Genomic DNA, 22148 nt, shown 5'->3' with positions numbered 1-22148 from the left:
GAGCAATAAGAGGTTAATGGAACTAAGTCCAGAAAATACAGATTGTATGTAAATTAACAAGATCGTCTTAAATTTGGAAAATTAAACATTTTGATCTAAAAAATTTGCAAACGCGTTATATTTTTTTCTTTGCAAGCGATCCCTTGAAAACCAAAATGTCCTTTTCACCAAAAGTAGTATATTAATTTCCTGAAGTTTTTATGTTTGTTCAAATGTTGCTTTTTCAAGTGTTTTAACATCCTTGTATGTATCATAGCACTTCAAAATTGCAGTAAATTTCTCAACGGATAAAACTTTTTTGGTAACTAGAATTGAGCTTGTTTATTGTTAATATTTTAATCATTACTTAAAAAGTGTTCAGAACAAAATGAGCACCCTCATGACTTTCATGACATGTGTCTGAAGGTAGATTAACGGACACAGTGTCTCTCCTGCTTTATTTGTCATGATTGAATTTATGTTGAAAGTCTGCAATATGAAGGTTTTAAAATAAGTATCACATAAACTTAACATTATCAATGATCCATGTAAATGAGTTCTAGGTCAGAAGAACCCTACAAGACCGACATAATAAAAATAAAAAAGAAGATGTGGTATAATTGCCAATGAGACAACTCTCCACCAGACACCATATGACGTAGAAGTGTTCACCTAACAATCATACAAGGCACTAATTATAGTTAGCCTATTGCTTAGGGTATCTGAGAAACAGACCTAAGTAAGAAAATTGAACATTGACCAATAACCCTTAGATTGATATTGAGATCAAAGTCAGATGAACCCTGTCAGATAACATGTACACCATCCGTCATTCCATACACCAAATACAGTTGATATATTGCTTATAGTATCTGAGAAACAGAGATAGCCCTGAAAACTTAACATTAACTAATGAACCATGGAAATAAGGTCAATGTCCAAACAGATATGTACACTTTACAATCATTCCATGCGTCAATTATATAGTGGCCTAATGGCTTATAACATCTGAGAAATAGACCAAACTTGAATACAGAACATGGTCTAATGAACCACGAAAAAAGGTCAAGGTCAGATGAAACCGAACAGACGGACATGCGCACCTTACAATCATTCCATACAGTAAATACAGCTGACCTATTGCTTAAAGTACCGTGGGCGGACTGGAGTACAAACACTTAACCTTGATCACTGATCCATGGAATGAGGTAGAGGTCAGGTGAACCCTATTTGACGAACATTTAGACCTTGCAAGGATCCCTTATACAAAATATAATTATCCTATTACTCAAACGTGAGCATTTCACATGACCAAAAAACTATAAATTTATTTCAAGCAGTCGCTGAACTATGAAAATGAGGTCAAGGACAATGGACATATGACAGACTGAACTTCGAAATATAAGTCATCTGCATACAAGGAGTGAAGCATCCAGGTCTTCTACCTTATGAAATATAAATCTTTATAGGAATAGTTTAAGCCGTCGCCGTCGGGTAAAAATCACGTCTTGCATTCTGTGACTTTGGTCGCAAGCGAGATAACAACTGAGGTAGGTCAAATTTCCCCTGAATTTGTTTCACTCACAGCTTCAAAATCAGAAAGTTGTTAAACTTGATGGAACTAAAAAATAAATAATGTTATTAAAAAAGGATCACACGTTTTACCTATTCCCTTAATGTTACTCAGAGTTCAGAGACACTGAAGACAATATTGAAAATTTTACATGCTTTCGTTAAATTTTGCATGAAAGAACATCATTAAACTAAATGAATTAATTTGTATCTGAAAAATCTTTATATATCTGAAAAATCTTTATATATCTATATTTGCATCTGAAATACACCAAAGTATTTTTAAAACCTTAAAGTACAAATATTAACCTACATTACTCTGAATTCTAGTAAAGATGGAAGGACTTTTAGAAAAAGGTATTAGGCTCTGGTTTTGAAATTAATTAAGGAGAAATTGGCCTTTTTTATTTTCTTTTTGATTCCGACATGTTTTGATTTTCAGTTTATTTCATTATGAAGTAAATCAAATAAATGTTATTAAAGTGTCTTAAGTAATCATTTAATACGATCCAAAATCTGGATATCTCAATTTCTACAACTAGATACTGGAATTCTATATAATTGTATTGTTTTTTAATCTTTATAAATCAGAATTTCCAACTAAATGTAATAGATATTGGAATTACAATTTACAAAAGGATTATTCTGGATTCTATTGAATTGCAATTTGTACTGCAAAACATTCATTAAACCAACCATTTTTAGACGATTAATCAATTATTCATTCATATTTCAATGGGTTTTCAGTCAATAACACTAAAAATTTGCGAGAAATCCAAATAGTTCTATAACAACTACCCCTTCTCGTCAACTCTAAATAGAAAACCTTACCCATTTGCATGCCTTCCTTAACAAGAATGCACACGCTGAAATGTCTCGCCTGTTGTACTACCCTTGATTGATTTAATATATTGAAAATCTTAAAAAATATAGGTTTTACTTCAAGTATCACATAAACTGAACATTAGCAATGATCCATGACAATAAGGTCAAGGTAAGGTAAAGCCTGACAGACAGACATCTTCACCTTACAATCGTTCCATTTACCAAATATAGTTGACCTTTGCTTAAAGTATCAAAGAAACAATCCAAACCATGATAACTTAACATTGACCAATGAACATGAAAACGAGATCAAGGTCAGATGATACATTGCAGACAGACATGTACATATTACAATCATTTCTTGCACCAAATATAGTTGACCTATTGCTTCTAATATCTAAGAAACAGACTTAACTAGGAAAACTGAACATTTACTAATGAACCATGAAAATGAGGTCAAGGTCAGATAAACCATACACCAAATGTAGTTGACCTATCACTTGTACTATCTCAAAAGAGGACCTAACCACAAAAATTAAAATTGAACAATGAAATATGCACTCCATGCGATCATTCCATACACCAAATACAGCTGACCTATTGCTTATAGTATCGGAGAAACAGATATAACCCTGAAAACGTAATATTGACGAAGGAACCACAAAAATGAGGTCAAGGACAAATGATACCTGCCAGACAGACATGTTCACCTTACAATCATTCCATATAACAAATAAAATTGGCCTATTGCTTATAGTATTAGAAATACAGACCAAAACACAAGAACTTGACATTGACCAATGAAACATGAAAATAAGGTTAAGGTAAGGTTAAACCTACCAGCCTGACATGTACGTACCCCTAACAATCATTCCATACACCAAATAGTTGACTTAGTACTTATAGTATCAGTAAACGGACCTAATCGCACAACTCTGACCATCACTGATCTATGAAATGGGGTAGAGGTAAGGTGATCCCTGTCTAACAGACATATAGTTTTTAACTTCTATCTCATTTGAAATGTATCTGGTGGAGAGGTGTTTCATTTGCATATGTGGATGTTGAAAGGAACCCATATACCAAATATAGTTATACAGTTACTTATTAGTGAGAAAAAAACTGATTTTTTTCAAGCACTCACTGAACCATGAAAATGAGGTCAAGAACAAAGTTCATATGACAGACGAGGTAAGAAGCATCCAGGTGTTCTACCTTCTGAAATATAAAGCTTTGTACAAATAGTTTCTGCTGCCACCACATAGTAATCCCCGTCTTATATTCCAAGACTTTTGTCGCAGACTGGACAAAAACTATATAATTCTAGTAATTGATCATTAAAAAGAAAGAGCCTGTCAGGCAAATTTTCGAGTAAGAATATTGTACTCAACAACTCAGAAATCAACCAATCAAAATACTTCAATAATAACATTACATGTATGTTTCATTATAATACGTTATTTTGATTGGCTATCAGCAATCTTGCATCATTCTGAAATTAACCTTAATTTCAAAATGAAATTTAACATTCATGACTACATGAGCTTCCACAATAAAGTGCACAGGTAAATAAAATAAAAACTTAATAGAAATCTCCTAGCAAAAAAACGTAATTATAAGTATTGAATGCTTTTTTTTTAGTAATTTTGTAGGGTTTTAAAAGCATTGACTGTGCGCACATTTTTAGAATGAAGCGCTTCTGCACTTCATACAAAATGTACTTTGGTCAACACTTTTACACCCCAATAAATTTACTATTAGAAACAAGCATTCAATTCTTAAATAGGTGGTTTAAACTGCTTGACTGAACTTCGAGTTTTATGTATGCATAATATGAACTCTTGCTTTCAATGTTTAATTTGTGTTTGCATGTTTTGATATGTGCTTTTGTTTTGTCAGTTTTAAAATCTGTCTAGAGCTTACATTTATAATCGTCTTTTTAAACCAACTTGAAATAAAGTTTTATGTCTTATGGTTCAGACTTTAAAGTATCAGTACCTGAAAGTCTTTTTCTATTTGAGCTGTGTTTAAACTAACTGGTTCATACCAGTACATAGTATTTGATTTAGAATATGTAAATCAATTTTCTGCACAGAATTTTTAATAGTCTACTATTAATAGTAGCTTTGATCTAGTCCTTTGAAGTCAAAGACCATATACTAAGAATACAAACCCAAAACCAACATTTTTATTCATAACTTTCTTTTCAAATAGATTTGTAACATCCCATGGACTTTGACAGACAATAGGGACAGAGGCCAAGTGATTTCATGAGAACTATAAAATAACAAAACAATTTTTATTAGGTTTTTAATTGAATTGACTGATAAAAAGAGGTGACAATCAATTAAAATAGAATATATTCAAAAATATGCATGAAACAATTCTAAATGGTATTATAATTAAAAGCAATAAAACAATGAAATATCACTTAATTTCTTCTTATTAAAAAATTTCCCTTAATGATCGGTGAAAAGAATGTCTGTTCATCTTTACAAATTTTATATTTTTCAAAGTAAATTCACTATTACAAGGAAAGATGCAAAAACGACTTATGTTAATAGATTTCTTTTCAATTTCAAAAAACTAAATTAGAAGACAATACAACTAGAATTTTTGAAATGAATATTAGTTTGTGTTGATTTTAATTAATATACCAATTATAAACCTAATTACATCATAAATAATATAATGTAATTTTTACTGGAAAACCCATTAAATCTGTAGGACATTATAAACTCTATTTAGAAAAACCGATACAAAGTGAAAATGACTAGTATGAGCCATTATTTAACCTCAGAAATTACACAAGTTTCATTCAACTGTTACACACTGTTAATTTAATTGATTGGACAATGGATAGACAAACATAGTCTAGTAATTTAATAAAGAAATTTCATTAGTTGCTTTTGTTGGTCATAAACACGTTATAAATGCAATATTTAACAGGAATGGTCATTCTCATAAAATTAGTTTTCCCTGTTGAGATATATTGAGTCAAACCTCTTTAGTCAAAAACACAAATCAGTGTCACGGTATTTTGTCATTCCTGTGAAATTCTTTTTTGTTTAATGCATTTTCAACTTAGGTGGAGGAATTATTTTGAAGTTCTCTCAAATAAAAAAATTACAAATTAACTGTGACCAATCAATATTTGAAGTACAAGAAAAAAACATAATTTGAGAAGTCCTGTTGGGTTCTTTTGAGTTAACTTATTTAGGTTCGACTGTATTAGCTAAAAGATATCTATCAACCATCATAATGTTGGTTCAAAAAGTTTGCCGCTCACATCTTGGTGTAAGTAGGAAGATCTCTTTGAGTCAATATGAGTTGTTTTTTCTCTCTAAAATACAGAAATATGAAAGCCTAAACAAATATGCATGATAAAAAACTGCAACACTGGTTTACTGTTATCCAATACATTATAGCTTGTGTGAACATTTATAATGTTGTTTCTTTTTTACTATAATCAAATACAGACAAGAATAAAAGTGAATAATGTTCATATTTATTTATAATAAAACAAAATCACAGAGTGATACATTGTAAGTTTAGGTGTCTACTTAGCACTAATGGATAATCTAATCCCTTAATAACTGCTATTCCTTACAATCAAACTTAAAATTCAATTTTCTATTTATATATGCTACACTATCTACATTTGTATTTGGTTAGAATAAATTACATGTGTTAAAAACATTCAACTTCATTTAATATTGCTTGTTTTGAAATAAAAATTATCTTTTGGAAAATTCAACTACATTTTTTCTTCTTTGTTTAAACTTCTCACTTAAAAAAGTTTACATATGGATATGAATTTATACAAGATACCCTCAAAAAGTACAAAAAGGGAGACCATTATTGGATTGTAAAAACCACAACTCTTCATTTTATTCAGCAACTTAATCATTTTATTTAGCAACTTAAATACAGACCATTTCATAGAAAACATCAGCATATTTTTCATAGACTAATGCATTAATATTACATACAACTTTCTTATCAAAAACCTACATAACTTTTAAAATAACTCATGGTCTGATTCACATGTTTTTTTAAAGGTATTTTGTTAAAACAACAGAAAGTATTGCAAATTTAAAGGATATTCAAGTTTAACCATCATCTTTATCTACCTGTTTTAGGAGAGATAATCACAGTTGGATGCTGTTGGGCAACACGATGACATATCTTAAAATGAAATAATTCTTATTGAGGGACTATATTTTTACAAATATGCATGTATCTATGAATTACTAAGAAATCTCTTTGGATTTAATATAATTGGATGAGTACCATTCTTAGAATTTAAAGTGTAATGTTTTCCCCTACTACTATTACATTCAAGGTTTAAGGAATGAAAAAATCCCTTTAGCTTCACATACATACATTTACATTCATAAATGATAAAGCCACTGAGGAGCAGCATATGAGCTCAATATTACCAGATTTAACATATTCAAAGGATTTACAGATGATATCAAGACTATTCTCTTTGAATGACATGAGGTGAATTTTTTTTACTAATTCAAGCACTTACAGAACCAGTTAAACACCCTTTTCGCCAACATGTTTATAATTCAGTTAAAATACACATTTGAACATTAAAATCTGTTGCAATACTATTTCTAGTTATGAAATACTGTAAACCTAAAAGTTCAAGAGGATTTTTTTTTTACTAATCAACTGAATAAGCATTTTTCATAGCTAATCATTTTTTGAATTTAAGAAAATAAAGTCTAAATTAAACAGTTATTGGTTTAAATCTGGATGTTAATATACAAATATAAAGGTATGTTTTAAATATTGAGAAAAGTTAAATATTATGTTATAGGAGGGACAAGAACAGCAATTTCAGTATGGAAGTATTTCACAAAATATGAACATCATTTAATATATACACAAGCAATTTCTATGTACAATTAACAATCATTTACCTGTTACAGGTTCATGTACCATGACCAATATTATCCTCAATTCCAGTAAAAAAAAATGAGTTATGAATCCTGAGAAATTTTATAATAAATTAAATTTAAAGTATAAATAATGTAACTTATGAAATGATACAATATTTTACAACTTTTATGATGAATTTCATACAGAACTGAACAATTTCACTAAAATTTGATCCCTTTTTTATTTAAATCTGTGTACACAATATTTTTAATGCAACATAGTATTTCCATTTTGTGTACTTTCAAAAACTTCCAGCAAAAAGCTACACCAAAATAATTTTTAAGAAATCATGCAAATCTATTGCAATATTACAATTATCATTTATCCTGTTGTAATCCACATGGGCGGACATCTTATGGACATAAAATTAATTTAAATTAGCTTTTAATATAGGTCTTGACATATCTTATATTTTACAAACAGTTAATGGGTATAACTTGATTATAAAGTTATTTCAAATCAGTAGAAAATCATATAAATAAGTAAATCATATTTTTTTTTTATTAAGAATTTTGAGGTCGGACCTAAATTTTAAGTTCCTCGACAAAACAATAATAATAATGTATTTCATATATAATTCAATTCCATAAATTGCTTTTCAAAAATCTTTCGCCCAATGAATTAAACAAGAGTATTTACCAAGAACATTATTCCAATACAAAATTTATAATTTTAAGAATGAATCTATTACCCTTTTTACCCCCATTAACAAAAAATTAAGAACTCTTATCAGCATAATCTTTATAAGAAGATAAAGAAACAAAATGAAAGATTTGAAACATCTAAACCAGTTAAAATCGACTTTTCTTGGGTTTGTTTTGAGGAATCAAACACAGAACTTTTGAAAGTTAGTATCTATTAGAGATAACTTTTGACATTTTAAAAAAGTTAAATTTTCATGCATCATTTATTACAATGTAATGTCTCTTTAGCAAGGGCATTTATAATAAAAACTTGCTTGTGAGCCTTCTTTACTCTTTGTTAATCTAGATGGTTTCACTTAGCTTTTCATTCATTTGAACATAGTGGGCTACAAAAAGACCTTATAAAATCAATGTGCCCCTATGCATTTTTATCTAATCGTCAAGATTTGTGTAGTTGTTGTTAGATAGTACAAACTTGTTAAATATCAAAGCGCAAAACAGAAATGTATTGCAGAAAAAAAAGCAAACAAAACAAGGAGAAAAATGTATATTTTCCCTAACATTTGGGCTGGTTAGTTAATAACTGTTATATATATAAATATTGTAATGTCAGTTCCAAATGATTTGCCTCTTGATCAATAAAGTTTGGTAAATCAATCAAATTTCTATAAGGAATTGCTGCAAAACCCTCTTACACTATCATTAGTGCCAGTATATAATACTTGTAGGCAAACAATCAACAAAGTTTAAGAAAAATTGTATCTTCAAATATAAGGCTTACAAACATTTTCAGTATCACACTTTAGCATGTATATCTTGAAAAAAGTGAGAAAAAATATATGGAATTGTTGGTTTTGTTCATTCTTTTATATCCAAATCATAATGTACGGGTATTATAACATACCAATGACTAGTAATCAATTAAGAAATAAAATTCTCAATTAAAATAAAATTTCCTCTTAAAAATACCAAAGCCATTTGAGTAACATGAGCAATACCAAATTTTTCTCAAATATATATATTTCATCTTTATATATTCTGAACACAACTGTGAGTACACTAAAACAATGATCTGAATTCATTATAAAACAACAAATGTCTAATGATTAATAACAATCAACAATTAAAACAAATATTTTCTACAATTTTTTGCACCACACTGACAAACAATTCTATATTGATCAGTCAATGACTTTGGAATAAGTTCACTTTTTTGTGTTTCAAGTTTTGGAGGTTCATCAAAGACCTCTTCCGACTCATTGGATAATTCTGGTATATTACTATCAGCATCTCCTGTCTCTTTGACATCAGTCTTCAACTCTGGTAAACTGTCATTCTCCAGGGTGACTTCTAATGAATCCCCTTCAGCCTCTGGATACGTCTGTAGCACTGGCTTTTTCAGAAACTCTGCTGCTAGATCCTTTTCCACTTGATCAAGTGTTGGTGGTTGATTTGTAGTATCTCCTGTAATTAACACAAAATTTTTTAAAAATGCCTCTATCAAAACTTATAATTTAAGAATGAATTGTAACAAACATAACCCAGCAAGTTTGTGTTCAGTATAGTTGGATTCAAAGTATAACCTGTGTTGACCAAACAAGTGTTCGACTTATAAGCTCACTTATGTCATCTTGTCAAAATCTAATTTGTATATTATTATCAATGATATTGTATTTATATTCAACATGAAGTGGAACATCTACTTTTATCCTAGAGCAAAAATAAGAAAAAAATAAAATTTGTTTAAGGAACTTTAGGGGCATAACAACAGTAAATGTTAAATCTGTCAAAATAAAACTTCCCTTGAAGTTATATATACATGGCAATTATGTGTAAGAATATATAAGTATTTGTTTAACTGGAAGTAGATAAGCAATGAGTCTGAAAATGCATTACACAGTAAAGCATATTCACATGGAAGTTAGAATCCAAATTTCTAGAAGCTCTGAATTGCACTTCGTTAAAAAAACTGACCAGACGGATGGAAATAAAGACAAATGTAAACCAGGTCACCCCTATCCTTTTGGAATGTGGGTATAATTACAAGTAGGCAGACACTAAGTGCTGGCACATACCCTTTGGGACTAAACATACCTGTCATCATGTAATCAAATGTTAATTCTTCTCCTTTCTCAATGTCTCTCCTTGAAAACAAGGCAATCCTCGGTAATGTTGGATCTAATGTATTAATCCATACTCCAAATACTTCCAAGTTAGGATCACACTGAAAGAGACAAGTCATTATTTCCAAAGAGGACTTAATTTGTAAAATGTCTGTAGATAATAAAATCTTCTCAAAACACTTCTTTTTTTCTTTCACATTACTTAATACACCTATGCATCTTTAATACACAGAATACATTGTTTGTGTTGAATGTCATTGATGTGTTGCCTGGTTAACTTACATAATTTCCTCTGTTTACAATTTCCTCTGATTTTTAACTGATCTAGATACCTTTATGTCTCTACTGATCTAAAACTCTGATGTACATTAATATCTTGTATAATATAGACGTAAACAAATTATTTTTTATCTAAAAAATCTCCTTGTTTGGTTCCAGGATCAACCTTTGGTCAATTCTCATGCCATTTTAAAGTGGGCTGATCCCAACAGTGCCCATGATTGGTTTAGATTTAGATAGCCAGCGAAATTTTATCTCAAGAGATAAGTATTTACAATGTCAAAATCTCTTTTAATAACAGCTACCTATATACATGATATATGTACAAAGTAAAAAATATCTTACTGAATGATTGATAAAGTGAGACACATTTCCATAGTAACCAGCATCAACAGTATATGGACAGTCTCCATCATTATAATCGAGATCAAAGAGGTAGGTTCTTCCAACAGCATCATAATACTTCCCTCGTTTTTCTGCTTCTACATCTGTTATGACCTGTAATGACAATATTAAAATGTAATCACAACAGTTTAGAAGCCATTACTAATCATTTTCATTTGTGAATCATTCAGCTTATCCAGTTAAATTTAATTTTTTCTCTTACAGCTAATTTGCACTGTTTAGATTCAAGTGCATCTGATGAGCCTTATAAAAATGTATATAGTTGGAATGTGCTTTTGGCGTACCAAATTGAAAGCCTTGTATTTTGGATAGAGTTTTTTGTACCTCATTTTTTGGCTATTTCTAATGAGCTTGCATTTTTTGCTTTTATTATCTTTAAAAGCAAAGACAATTTTCTTATCAAATTTATGCAATACATGATGTACCTATAAATTTAAGTTCTATTAAAAGATACATGGGAACCAGGGAAGGCACTACAAAATCCCATCTATGGATATAAGTGTTTATGAACAGTGCAAGTGAAAGAGAACTTCTAAAACTGCCTCTCTAGATGGTTAACCATTTCCAAAGTGCTGATCCTGGGTACCATGTATGTTTTAATTGCATAGCCCTAATTTTTCTTGAAGTTTATCAGTATAAAAATTGTAAAAAAGTGAACCCATCAAATAGTAGAAAATTGAAGAACTATTTTTAGTGAAAGTTTCACAAATAACTATAAGATAATCAACCAATATTATTCTTTAAATGCAAACTCTACAGCACATTTATCACACAATTCTGACAGTATAAAGTTATATGTAATTTCTCTGTCTAAGGTTATAGGTGAAAATAGTTTGGACTTCAATGTACAACAGAATCACTGGGTCAGTTTGGTGTCGGAATAAAATCTTCAGGTGAGTGAAAAAATAATAAACTTTTGTCTGATAAAAAAAGAGAAAAACTCATCTAAAGCAAATCAGCGGATAATCTTTGTAAATCCCAGACTTCAATTTTGTATTAGAACTTGGTTTAAAAAAAAACAAACTATTGTTTGCATTCATGTACAAGAGTTTTTCTTTAAATGAACTGTTACAATTACATTGAGTCAACTGGTGAAAGCATAGCAATGCATATAGTCTTCCTTACCTCTCCAACATATTCAACAACAAATGACCCTTTCTTAATCTTCTGAAGAGTTTTCACACCCCATCCTCTACCATTGATTGTCCTAAATATGCTCAGTTTGAATTTTCTTCCCAACTGAACTACACGATTAGGACACTCTGGACCACATTTACATCGTTTATTACACTCATAAATTGGTGTTCCTTTGAGAACTCTTAGTCTCTTGTTTTTGTAGTAGGCAAACTCTGATCCACACTGGGTTACACAGCATTTTTTCTTATTATCTAAACAACTGTCACATTCACATCCTACAAGAGGATCATTTGGTATGATAATTCCTCCCATTGGCTTATAGTCATTGATATATACAAAGTTTTCTGGGGGACCCTCAAGATCTATATTGTTTTCTACAACTATTCCGGCAGGGTCTGTACTAATGGCATTTAAATGAACTTGCCATTCCTTGAGTGCTTTATGAATTTCCACTTTCTTTTGTTTGTATGCTTTGGATCTAGGATTTAATGGTTTTCCTGCTGAAGGATTATATTTTGGTTTGTACTTTCCACCAGTAGCAATCAGCCCTTTGAAAACAGGTTTGCCACCTTTAACTGGACTACTGACAGAGAGTAACTGTAGAGGAGATATTTTCCCTTTCATTGGTTTAAGTTTCTGAAAAATTTCATCTACTCTACTCCTCTTGGATATTGGGATGTTGTCGTCATATTCGAACTTCCTCTTGGTACCTCTTACATGAAACTCTTCCAAAAGATCCTTACATTCTAGATTTGCCTTTGGTTCCCAAGAATTGTGTGCATTACTCCAGTCTTTCCATTTGATTAGATAATATTCTTCTCCCTAAATGAATTGTGATTTAAAGTATTTCAAAATGATTTAAAATGCATGCCAGGAAGGTACAAACTTTTCATTTAATCACAGAAGTTTCAAAAGTCACCTGCAGTACTTTCTTTTTAAAAAAAGTTTTCAGTTTCATCATACATGTATTTATACTCAACTTTTTTTCAGCGGTTGCACACCACTTTTTCTGTAAAAGTTAACGGACGATGACAATTGACACCAAGTGATGAGGAAAGCTCACTTGGCCCTTTTGGGCCAGGTGAGCTAAAAACTAAGGTTTCGCTTGCTTCCACTTCTTTCTGTCCTCCATAGAACACAATATTTTTATTTATCAAATTACAAGATTTGAACAATCACATAAATCCGGGCAAAACATAATTTTCTAACTTTCAAGTCGAAAAAAAAGAAGAAAAAATATTCAGCACAAGCTATTTTGTGTGTGTGTCATTTTTAAAATCATTGATTTATTTGTTTAAAATGGAGAAATTATGACAGAAACATTTTTTTTTTATTGATCACGTTTTCTAAGGAAACTTTGATTTTATTTAAAATGAAAATTGTGTTATTCATTAACTATTCTTTTTTGTAGATTTATTTGTATTGCTGGTTTACTACCTCATTTATATATATTCTAAATATCTTGATCAAATTGAAAGAGAAAGAGAATTGCAATCGAGATCACATTATGTAATGGGATAATTTCATAAATTTTTACTTGCCTGTCTTTATTTATTGTTGGGCATTGTGCTTCCTTTTGAAAATACTAAATCGAATATGAAATACATACAAGAAGAACTTTGTCTGACGTGAAAAGACATTGCTCAATAACTCACAGTTTCATTTACAAACATAGTGCACTGACTCTTTAAAACATTTTTACGAAATCATTTGAAAGTTTGTTTAACATAGACAGACCAATATTACAATCCATTACAATAAGCATATATAGTGAGGCTTGTAGTACGTGACATGCCACTGCATGATAATTCATAATGGTTTGAAGGCATGTCAAATTATCACTAGTACAATAAACTGTTAACACAGAGATATGTCTCGCCTATTTGTTATTTTGATAATGCAAATGTTGAAATTAAAATAGCAATACTTTAACATGTAAGTTATGCAAATATTCAAAGTCAATGAACCATGACTGATAGTACAGGGTTAAACAATCTCCATGGAAATGAGATGTGCCAATGCTAATACAACTGCAAACCAAATACCATTGACTTTTCATAAGTTGTTCCCTTTAAACAAACCTAAACACAAACATTAACTTGTAAACTATGTACAAGTTTCAGTCAATGAACCATAATTAGGGGGTGGGGTTATATAATCTCCATGGAAATGAATATCATGGACTTAAAATTAGTGGTTCATCTTAAACTGACCTAATCACAAACTAATACATGTAAACTAAGCAAAAGTTTCAAAGTCAATAGACCATGACTGAGGGGTAAGGACCAAATATTCTCCATGGAAATGAGATGTGCTTATGCTTATACAACTGCATACCAATTATCATTGACCTACCACTAACGGTTCCCCTTAAACTGACCTAATCACAAACTTATACATGAAAACTAAGCAAAAGTTTCAAAGTCAATAGACCATGAATGAGGGGGCGGGGCCAAAAAATCTCCATGGAAATGAGATATGCCAATGCTTATACAACTGCATACCAAATAACATTGACCTACCACTAGTGGTTCCCCATAAACTAACCTAATCACAAACTAATACAGGTAAACTAAGCAAGGTTTCAAAGTCAATAGACCTTGACTGAGGGGACAGGGCCAAATAATCTCCATGGTAATGAGATGTGCAAATGCTAATACAACTGCATACCAAATATCATTGACCTACCACTTGTGGTTCACCATGAACTAGACCTAATCACAAACTAATACATTGTTGACGCCGCCGCCGAAAACAGCATACACGTCTCGCTTTTCGACTCTGTCAAGGTGAGACGATAAAAGAACAGAGTTCCAATGGCCTTGCATTGCACATATTTTATATTTCCAAGGGGCATAACTAAAAATAAGTGGGGAATGTGTCCCATGGACACAGATGATGCCCCCGCTTGTATACAACGTTATAAAGGGACATAATTCAAGAACTGTAAATTGACGCTACCCAAATTTGTACTTGATCTGAGTTTTATGGTAAACATTGTTTATAGGTTTCATAACATTTAGTTGAGGCAAACTTAAGTTAGAGAACAGAAATAAATATTTCAGCAATTTTTCCATTTGTAAAGGGACATAACTCTAGAACGGTAAAAGTGACGCCACCAAAATTCAAACTTGATCTGTGTTTTGTGGTAATAAGCATTGTGTATAAGTTTCATAACATTTGGTTGAGGTAAACTAAAGTCAGAGAACGGGAATGAAATTTTTCCATTTGTAAAGGGGCATAACTTTAAAACGGTAAAAGTGACGCCACCAAAATTCATACATAATCTGTGTTCTGTGGTAATAAGCAGTGTAAAAGTTTCATAACATTTGGTTGAGGCAAACTGAAGTTAGAGAGCGGAAACCAATTTTGGGACGTACAAGGGTAAAACTTAATGCCCCCCCTACTCTACGGTGGGGGCATAAAAAGTCGATTGTCCAACAATATAGAACTTGTCCAAGATATTGCTGATATTAACATTTAGTATAAGTTTTATAAAAATCTGGCAAGAATTGTACCCATGAGAGCACTAACAAGACAGGTCGGACGCCCGGTATTTCCATGTCCCCCGCAACGCGTTACGCAGGGGACAAAAATATCCAATCAACTGTTCTATTCCACAAAGATTGAGTATGGTGATGCTTCAAACAATGTAATTTATGAAATGACAATGTCAAAGTTTTAGGACACTGTTATATCAACATCAGAGAGTAATGTACTTTATTGTGAAGTTTTTGGACTACTGTTCAAAATAATGTTGATTTCAACAAGGAGCTTTGCAGCGCAGAGAAAACGTTAAGTATAAATTAATACCTATTCACATGATTTATTTTGTGCCAATCTGTATTATAATTACAAACAAGAATGTGTCCATAGTACACGGATGCCCCACTCGCACCATCATTTTTTATGTTCAGTGGACTGTGAAATTGGGATCAAAACTCTAATTTGGCATTAAAAATAGAAAGATCATATCATAGGGAACATGTGAATAAAGTTTCAAGTTGATTGGACTTCAACTTTAATCGAAAACTACCTTGACCAAAAACTTTAACCTGAAGCGGAACAGACAGACGAATGGACGCACAGACCGTAAAACATTATGCCCCTCTGCTATCGTAGGTGGGACATAAAAAAAAAGTGTTGGGTATCAGTATAAAATTATAATCAATTAATCAGACAGCATGCTGTTATTCCATTTTTCATTTTTATGCAAAAAATGAAGAAATTGAGTAACACTCTTTTACTTTTTTAATACTTGTGCATGTCATTTATAGTAATAAAGTAGAATCACACAAATATAAATATCCATAAGTACTGGACCCCCAAAAAGTGTGCAACAAATGGATATTTTATGAATGTTCAAAGGCATTCCTTACATTTACAAAGAGGTGTCAAAGTTTCCTTTATAAAAAACAACATTTTTACAGATTTTCTTCAATTACTTTTGCACATGCTTAACGTTAGAAACATGTTACAAAATGAGCGCCTTCTTAATGTGAACTAAGGTGACCGAAAACATTACATCGAAAAATTTTGCCCGATCAAATAATTTAACTCTAATAATTCAATTGGACATGTACATTTGTGCAAGTTTTACTATGCTGAGCTGAACACAATTTTAGCAATTGTCAACTGTTTTAAAGACTAAAATAAATTATGTAAGCATTGGGAAATAGACATTTTCATACCTCATCTTCACAATGGTCAATGATTTGTTCAACTTCCCAGTGGCCATCTTCCCAATTTATTTCTCCCTTTTCAACAACTGAAATCAGAAAACAATACATAAATTACAACCATGTCAGATGTAGGACGACATGATTTCATATCAGCAAATTAAATACTCCTGAGCTTGCTTTCATTCACTTTTTGAGCATCCCTTGATAAGAGTATAATATTATTGTTTGTATTTTGAATGTTTTGTGTATGAGTTCAGTGCTTTTCCAATGTTATTCACTGTACACTGTAGTTTCTTTTGAGAACCGTTGTTAGTCAGCTGATCAAGATTTAAAGGGGTGGGTTGGGATTTAATTATTCTAAGAAATGTCTAGTTCCAAGTATGGAACCTCCTTAGTGCAGTGGTTCAAAAGGCAACTGGACATTTGGTCCAGTAAACATTCTTAACTGGACCAGAATCTTTTTTACAGGACATTTACATTACGCATATGATTTGGTCCAGTAATGCATATCACTTCACTGGACTAATCCAATTTTTACAGGACTTTGCCCAATGATACCTTGGGAATGACTCTTTAATATTGAGAATATGGTACTGATGTCAGATCTTTGGTTGCATAACATGTTTTACTTCTTTAAGTGTCTCATTGTTGCAATTTATTTTGAAATATCTTATAAAACACAAACACATTGTCATCTAGCCCATAACAAATCAATACCATACTAATCCAAGAAAACATGTTGTAATTTACCTGTTTAGTCAGATAAATTATGTGCATTGATGAATAAAACAGTGAGCACAGCATTTCTAAATGTCCCAATTATGATTGACACGATAATTGTTGAATGAAGGAGATAATTATAGTATCCTTTCCTTGTAATTGGCAGAGTTTAGGATTTGTTAGAATTTTTTAAATACTGAACTTTAACTTTTGAGATTTTTGGCACAAATTTATATCCATAAATTGGGATTTCATCATTAGGCCAGAGTTTTTTAATATGTTGGTTTACAGATCCGCCAACCCTATTTTTCCGATTTGCAGAATAAAAATGAAATTGACATATCATGCTTTTATTCCCGCCAACCCTAACAAATACATTATCCCTGAAATTTAAATAAAAAATTCTTTTTTAAGAATTAAATGCATTAAACATTGTGTTGTAAAAAAATAAAAAATAATCTGTATGTTTACGTTTCTAAAAATAAGACAAATCAATCATAACTGACCTTGAAATGTTGTTTGCATTATTTGCGGAGCGAAACCTGTGATTAAAACCCATTACAATAAGTTTGTTTTCCTTTTTTGTCATAATTCCGTAAGCTGCATCATCTCATAGATGAAATGGACCTGTCCAAACGTGAAAGACGTCATAGTAATACAATGTAGATATTCACAAACAATTTGAATATTTCTTGTTTCATAGATATTAAAAAAAGTTCATCCATTTGGATATCAAAAATATGAATGCATGACAACTGATGAATCCGATATCCTCGTGTTTCCAGTGGGCGAGTCTATTTCATTTTTTGACACGGATGGTAAAGCTTATTTTCGTACAACGTGTTTGCAATTTTTATTTATTAGCTTTTCGTGCTTGAAGATCATTATAATTACCATGTTTCCTGAAATTTGATAAAAAGCAAGGTGGATCTGTTTTTTCTTGTTCGTGAAATGACGGTTTAATTTCGTCTGTCTGTGGACATATCCCCCTTTTTGGAAATTGTATAACGATGGCATGTATTTTATGTTTAAAACAGCTCAGCAATAATATTTGGAACTAAAATTTAAGAAATGATGACAAAATAGCATACCATGCATACCAAACATATTGTTAGTTAGATGAAATATATATATATTTTTTACATACATGTATTTATGTCTTGAATGAAAGATATTTTGTGTTTTTTTCCCCCCGACCGACCTGACTTTTTCATGTAAAAAATCCGTAAACCTACAAATTAAAAAACCCTGGCCTAATTCTCAATAATGAAGATTCTTCATGTTGAACTGGACATTTGGTTCAGTAAAGATAAGCATTTACTGTTTCAAATAAATCTTTAACATTTTTAACCATTGGAAAAATCAAATAATTTCTGACACACAAAAAAAGAGGTAAAGACGTCCTTTAGTATTCAGCAATTGTAATACACCCTCTAGGCTATAGGAAATTAATTCAGATATGTAATGAGGGGTTCATTTTCTTTTATAAATCAAGGTGCAATTCCAAATGACAGAAAAAGAATATTTAGGATTTAATAAAATTTAGCAGGCCGTCTATTCTTTTAAATCACAATTTGCAACTGTTGACATCAATTTATCGCAAAAACTCAGGAAGTTTTTGTAAAGGATAGTTTACATATTCTTCTGTAATTCTAATTATCATGTTTCATTGCACAATATTTCATGGGAAAATGGATTTGTATTATTGATTTAGTTCTTTTTTTAAAATTCTGAAAACCACCATCTTCACACAAATCAATCTAATCAGTTATCAGCAATACAGAAAATGTGCCAACTTGAAAAATATCCACAAATAAACAAAATGCATTTTTTATATGGAAGTGTTCTTGCAGTGAATCACGCTGTGGCTGCTCAATTACAAGTAATGGGACCTAATACATATTTTTTTATTACATCACAACTAACTGACCAATCAGATGACCCAATAAAAACCTGTTATCAGACTAGGTGATTTTTACCAAATTCATCATGTTTATACACTGTTAATACAATGTTTAAACTGTCAGATATATATTTTGACAGAAATTATATTTTTTTTATTTGATATCATTTTTCACATATATTATATATATATTCATATGTAGCACATGAATTTTGAGTTTCATTTTTACTTTAATACAGATTGGGGAAGATCCTCGTAGAGGAGTACTATCCCTATTTATGGATATTGTACCAAAAATCGAGTATCAATTTACAGTGATAAAAAATTAACTTTAAAATTTCATCATAATGGCTGTCATGGCACAAACATTCATAAAAATGGCTACATCTTTTCCTTTCGTTTAAGAACATAGTTCAAATGAAAACTTTTTGAAGGCTATTAACTTTTACCCAGATGATATTTCAGTCAAGGTTTGGGCAAAATGTTGACATTTACCTGAATTTTTGCGCCATGACACCAGATACATGCATCTAAAGTTTTTATTTTTTTTCAGTCAATTGTTACCAGTTTTGGGGTATTATATCTGTAAATGGGGATAGTACCCTTTCTAAGGATCATCCCAACCTGTTAAATATCTCACAAGATAAAAAAAAATAACAATAAGTAATTGTTATAGCAAGGCCAAATTACAAGAGGTTTGGTAAATATCATCTTGCAGAAAGTTAAATGCCAGGATGTTCATAATTAAGTTTATATAGTAGTAGTGGTGGACACTTTGGTATCTATATATATACATGTATGTTCGCCCCATTTTAAGGGTGCATTTGTTAATTAATGTGGTGCATGATGGGTATGCTATGTAAGAGAGATCAACAACTAAAGGATATTGCAAGTGAAAACGTCAATGCAACAGAATAAAAAACAATTGTGTTTTATAAACAACATTTACACGAGGATTTTCCTGTACCTTTCTGATGTCGCAGGACATACATTAAGACAGTAGTAGATTGCTCAAAGAGGTCATTTACGCAGATTGACACAGGTCTACTTGCCAACTCATTTATCTGTATGGGTACGTTGTAGAAATTATACCTAAGGGCTTCATAATTTATAATATAACAGTAATTCCTTTTTTTTCATAATAAAAGAATTTGAATTCGGTATACAAGATCAGTCATGTCAGTACTGTTACTGAACACAAACTCTCATAAACTTATACTCATCGACCCCTTATGCCCCGTACAATGCATTCACTGTATTTGAAAAGGATTCAAAACAATTACTTTCCCGCAATCATTGAAAAGCTTGACATCATGCCGGGTTGTCCGCCTGAACTTTAAAACTAATAAATGTCGCAAAATGGATATATTTAAAACTATCAATAAACTTACGTTTGCTGATCAATTTTTGTGCAACGAATGGACCCAATTTTTTCAGTGTCAAATATACGAGATACTGATTTGTTTCGGCTGAAAGTTTTAAATTTTGTTTTTGACACGCTCTTTGCAAATCGATTATTCCTGACAAACAGGACACCTGGGCATCTTTAATCTCATCTTCCATGGTAGAAAATATTGATTGATGTTTGAAGTTGTCTCAAAATTGTTGATCTTTAAAAGTTATCTGAAAATATCTGGCTGTCACCATTTACGATGCCAAGATAAGTTGACCACTGGATCAAACAAATGGCGCGCATTTGAATGTTTCCCGTTTGTGGAGACAGTTGATTGGTCGAACATTTTGTCGTAGGAGTTGTCCCCCTTATCAGTTATTTTTCACGCTAGCCATCCCCCGCGCATTGATTAGTGACTCAGTAAATCTGTTTGTTTCTGTCTCATCGCTTCGCTACAAATTATGAATTCTGACTGCGCGGACACAGGAATGGATTTCCTTTTTTTAAAGATATTACTTGTTTTGATTTTTATTTAGTAAATCTGAGATTTCTATATAGCTGGGACTATTATACTAACAGTTAGTAAAACAGTCCCAGGTTATATTATAGTAATCACAGAGTAAATATTCTTTAATATTTTAAACTATTTTCACTGATTTAATGTGTTATTACATGCTCTTATCCATGCGATATATTACTTTATTTATGATGCCCCTCTATTCTTATTTCCCACAAGTATAAAGATTAAAGGACAAAGAAATATTTAGAAAAAAGGGGGTCCATTCCTTATAAGTACCTGTCTAATGCAGCGAATCAGAGATTGGACCAGGCTACATGTAAAATTTAATATTGCCATATTTCCATATACTATTTCTATTATAAATTAACTCATACGAGATACCAGTAAGTTAAAAGGGACTTATAATTTTTTATCATGAAAGGATCAGCGAGTGCTGGTCAACTGTACTGAGGGATCGAGGGTATATAATTCTTTTCTATACGGTACAGGGAGGGGGATTTTGTATTCATAAAATGAGAAGTCCATGCTAGGAATGCCATGGACTTCTGATACAATATAAAATGGGGAATTGATTTTCCTGCAACATTTGGTAAACTTAAAAAACGAAAAAGAAAAAACCTTGTTTCATAATTTATTTTATCCTGCATGGGTCCATCTCTAACAGGTTTTGAAAATATCTTATATCAGAATTTCCTTAACCTTTAAAGTATGAATTATGTTTTGCATATATAAAAATACCCAATCAAAATGTTTCTGATAAAATTAAGAAAATATCTTGCATGTATAATTTGTCAATTTCACGGAAGGTTTAATATATCCATGGGTAGTTATTTATATGTAAATAGGTTATACATTTTAATCTTCTAATTAAATGTCTTCAAACATCTTCCCTGCTACATATTTTATTCAGGGCGGACACAAGTAGGGGAAGAGGGGAGTAAACCCCAGCCGCACGTCTGCACCCCAAATTTGTATGTTGAGCTCCCTACCCCGTAAATTTGAGAGAACCAACA

The 22148-nt window shown here is 31.3% G+C and overlaps 1 protein-coding gene across 1 annotated transcript; it reads right to left on the bottom strand.

The window, feature by feature from the left end:
- Positions 1–4658: 4658 nt before the first annotated feature.
- On the bottom strand, positions 4659–20925 carry LOC127707564 (histone-lysine N-methyltransferase SUV39H2-like). The gene is made up of 6 exons (XM_052212167.1): positions 20614–20925; positions 16609–16685; positions 11906–12739; positions 10721–10873; positions 10068–10197; positions 4659–9437 (listed from the first exon to the last, which is right to left on the bottom strand). The coding sequence occupies exons 1-6, from the start codon at positions 20783–20785 to the stop codon at positions 9097–9099; spliced, it is 1707 nt and encodes a 568-aa protein (XP_052068127.1). The 5' UTR covers positions 20786–20925; the 3' UTR covers positions 4659–9096.
- Positions 20926–22148: the final 1223 nt, after the last annotated feature.

The sequence above is a fragment of the Mytilus californianus genome, unplaced genomic scaffold (assembly GCF_021869535.1).
Source record: "Mytilus californianus isolate M0D057914Y unplaced genomic scaffold, xbMytCali1.0.p SCAF_1, whole genome shotgun sequence".
NCBI classification, from domain to species: domain Eukaryota; kingdom Metazoa; phylum Mollusca; class Bivalvia; order Mytilida; family Mytilidae; genus Mytilus; species Mytilus californianus.
Note: the sequence above shows the minus strand (reverse complement) of the source record. Positions and strands in the feature narration are given on the sequence as shown.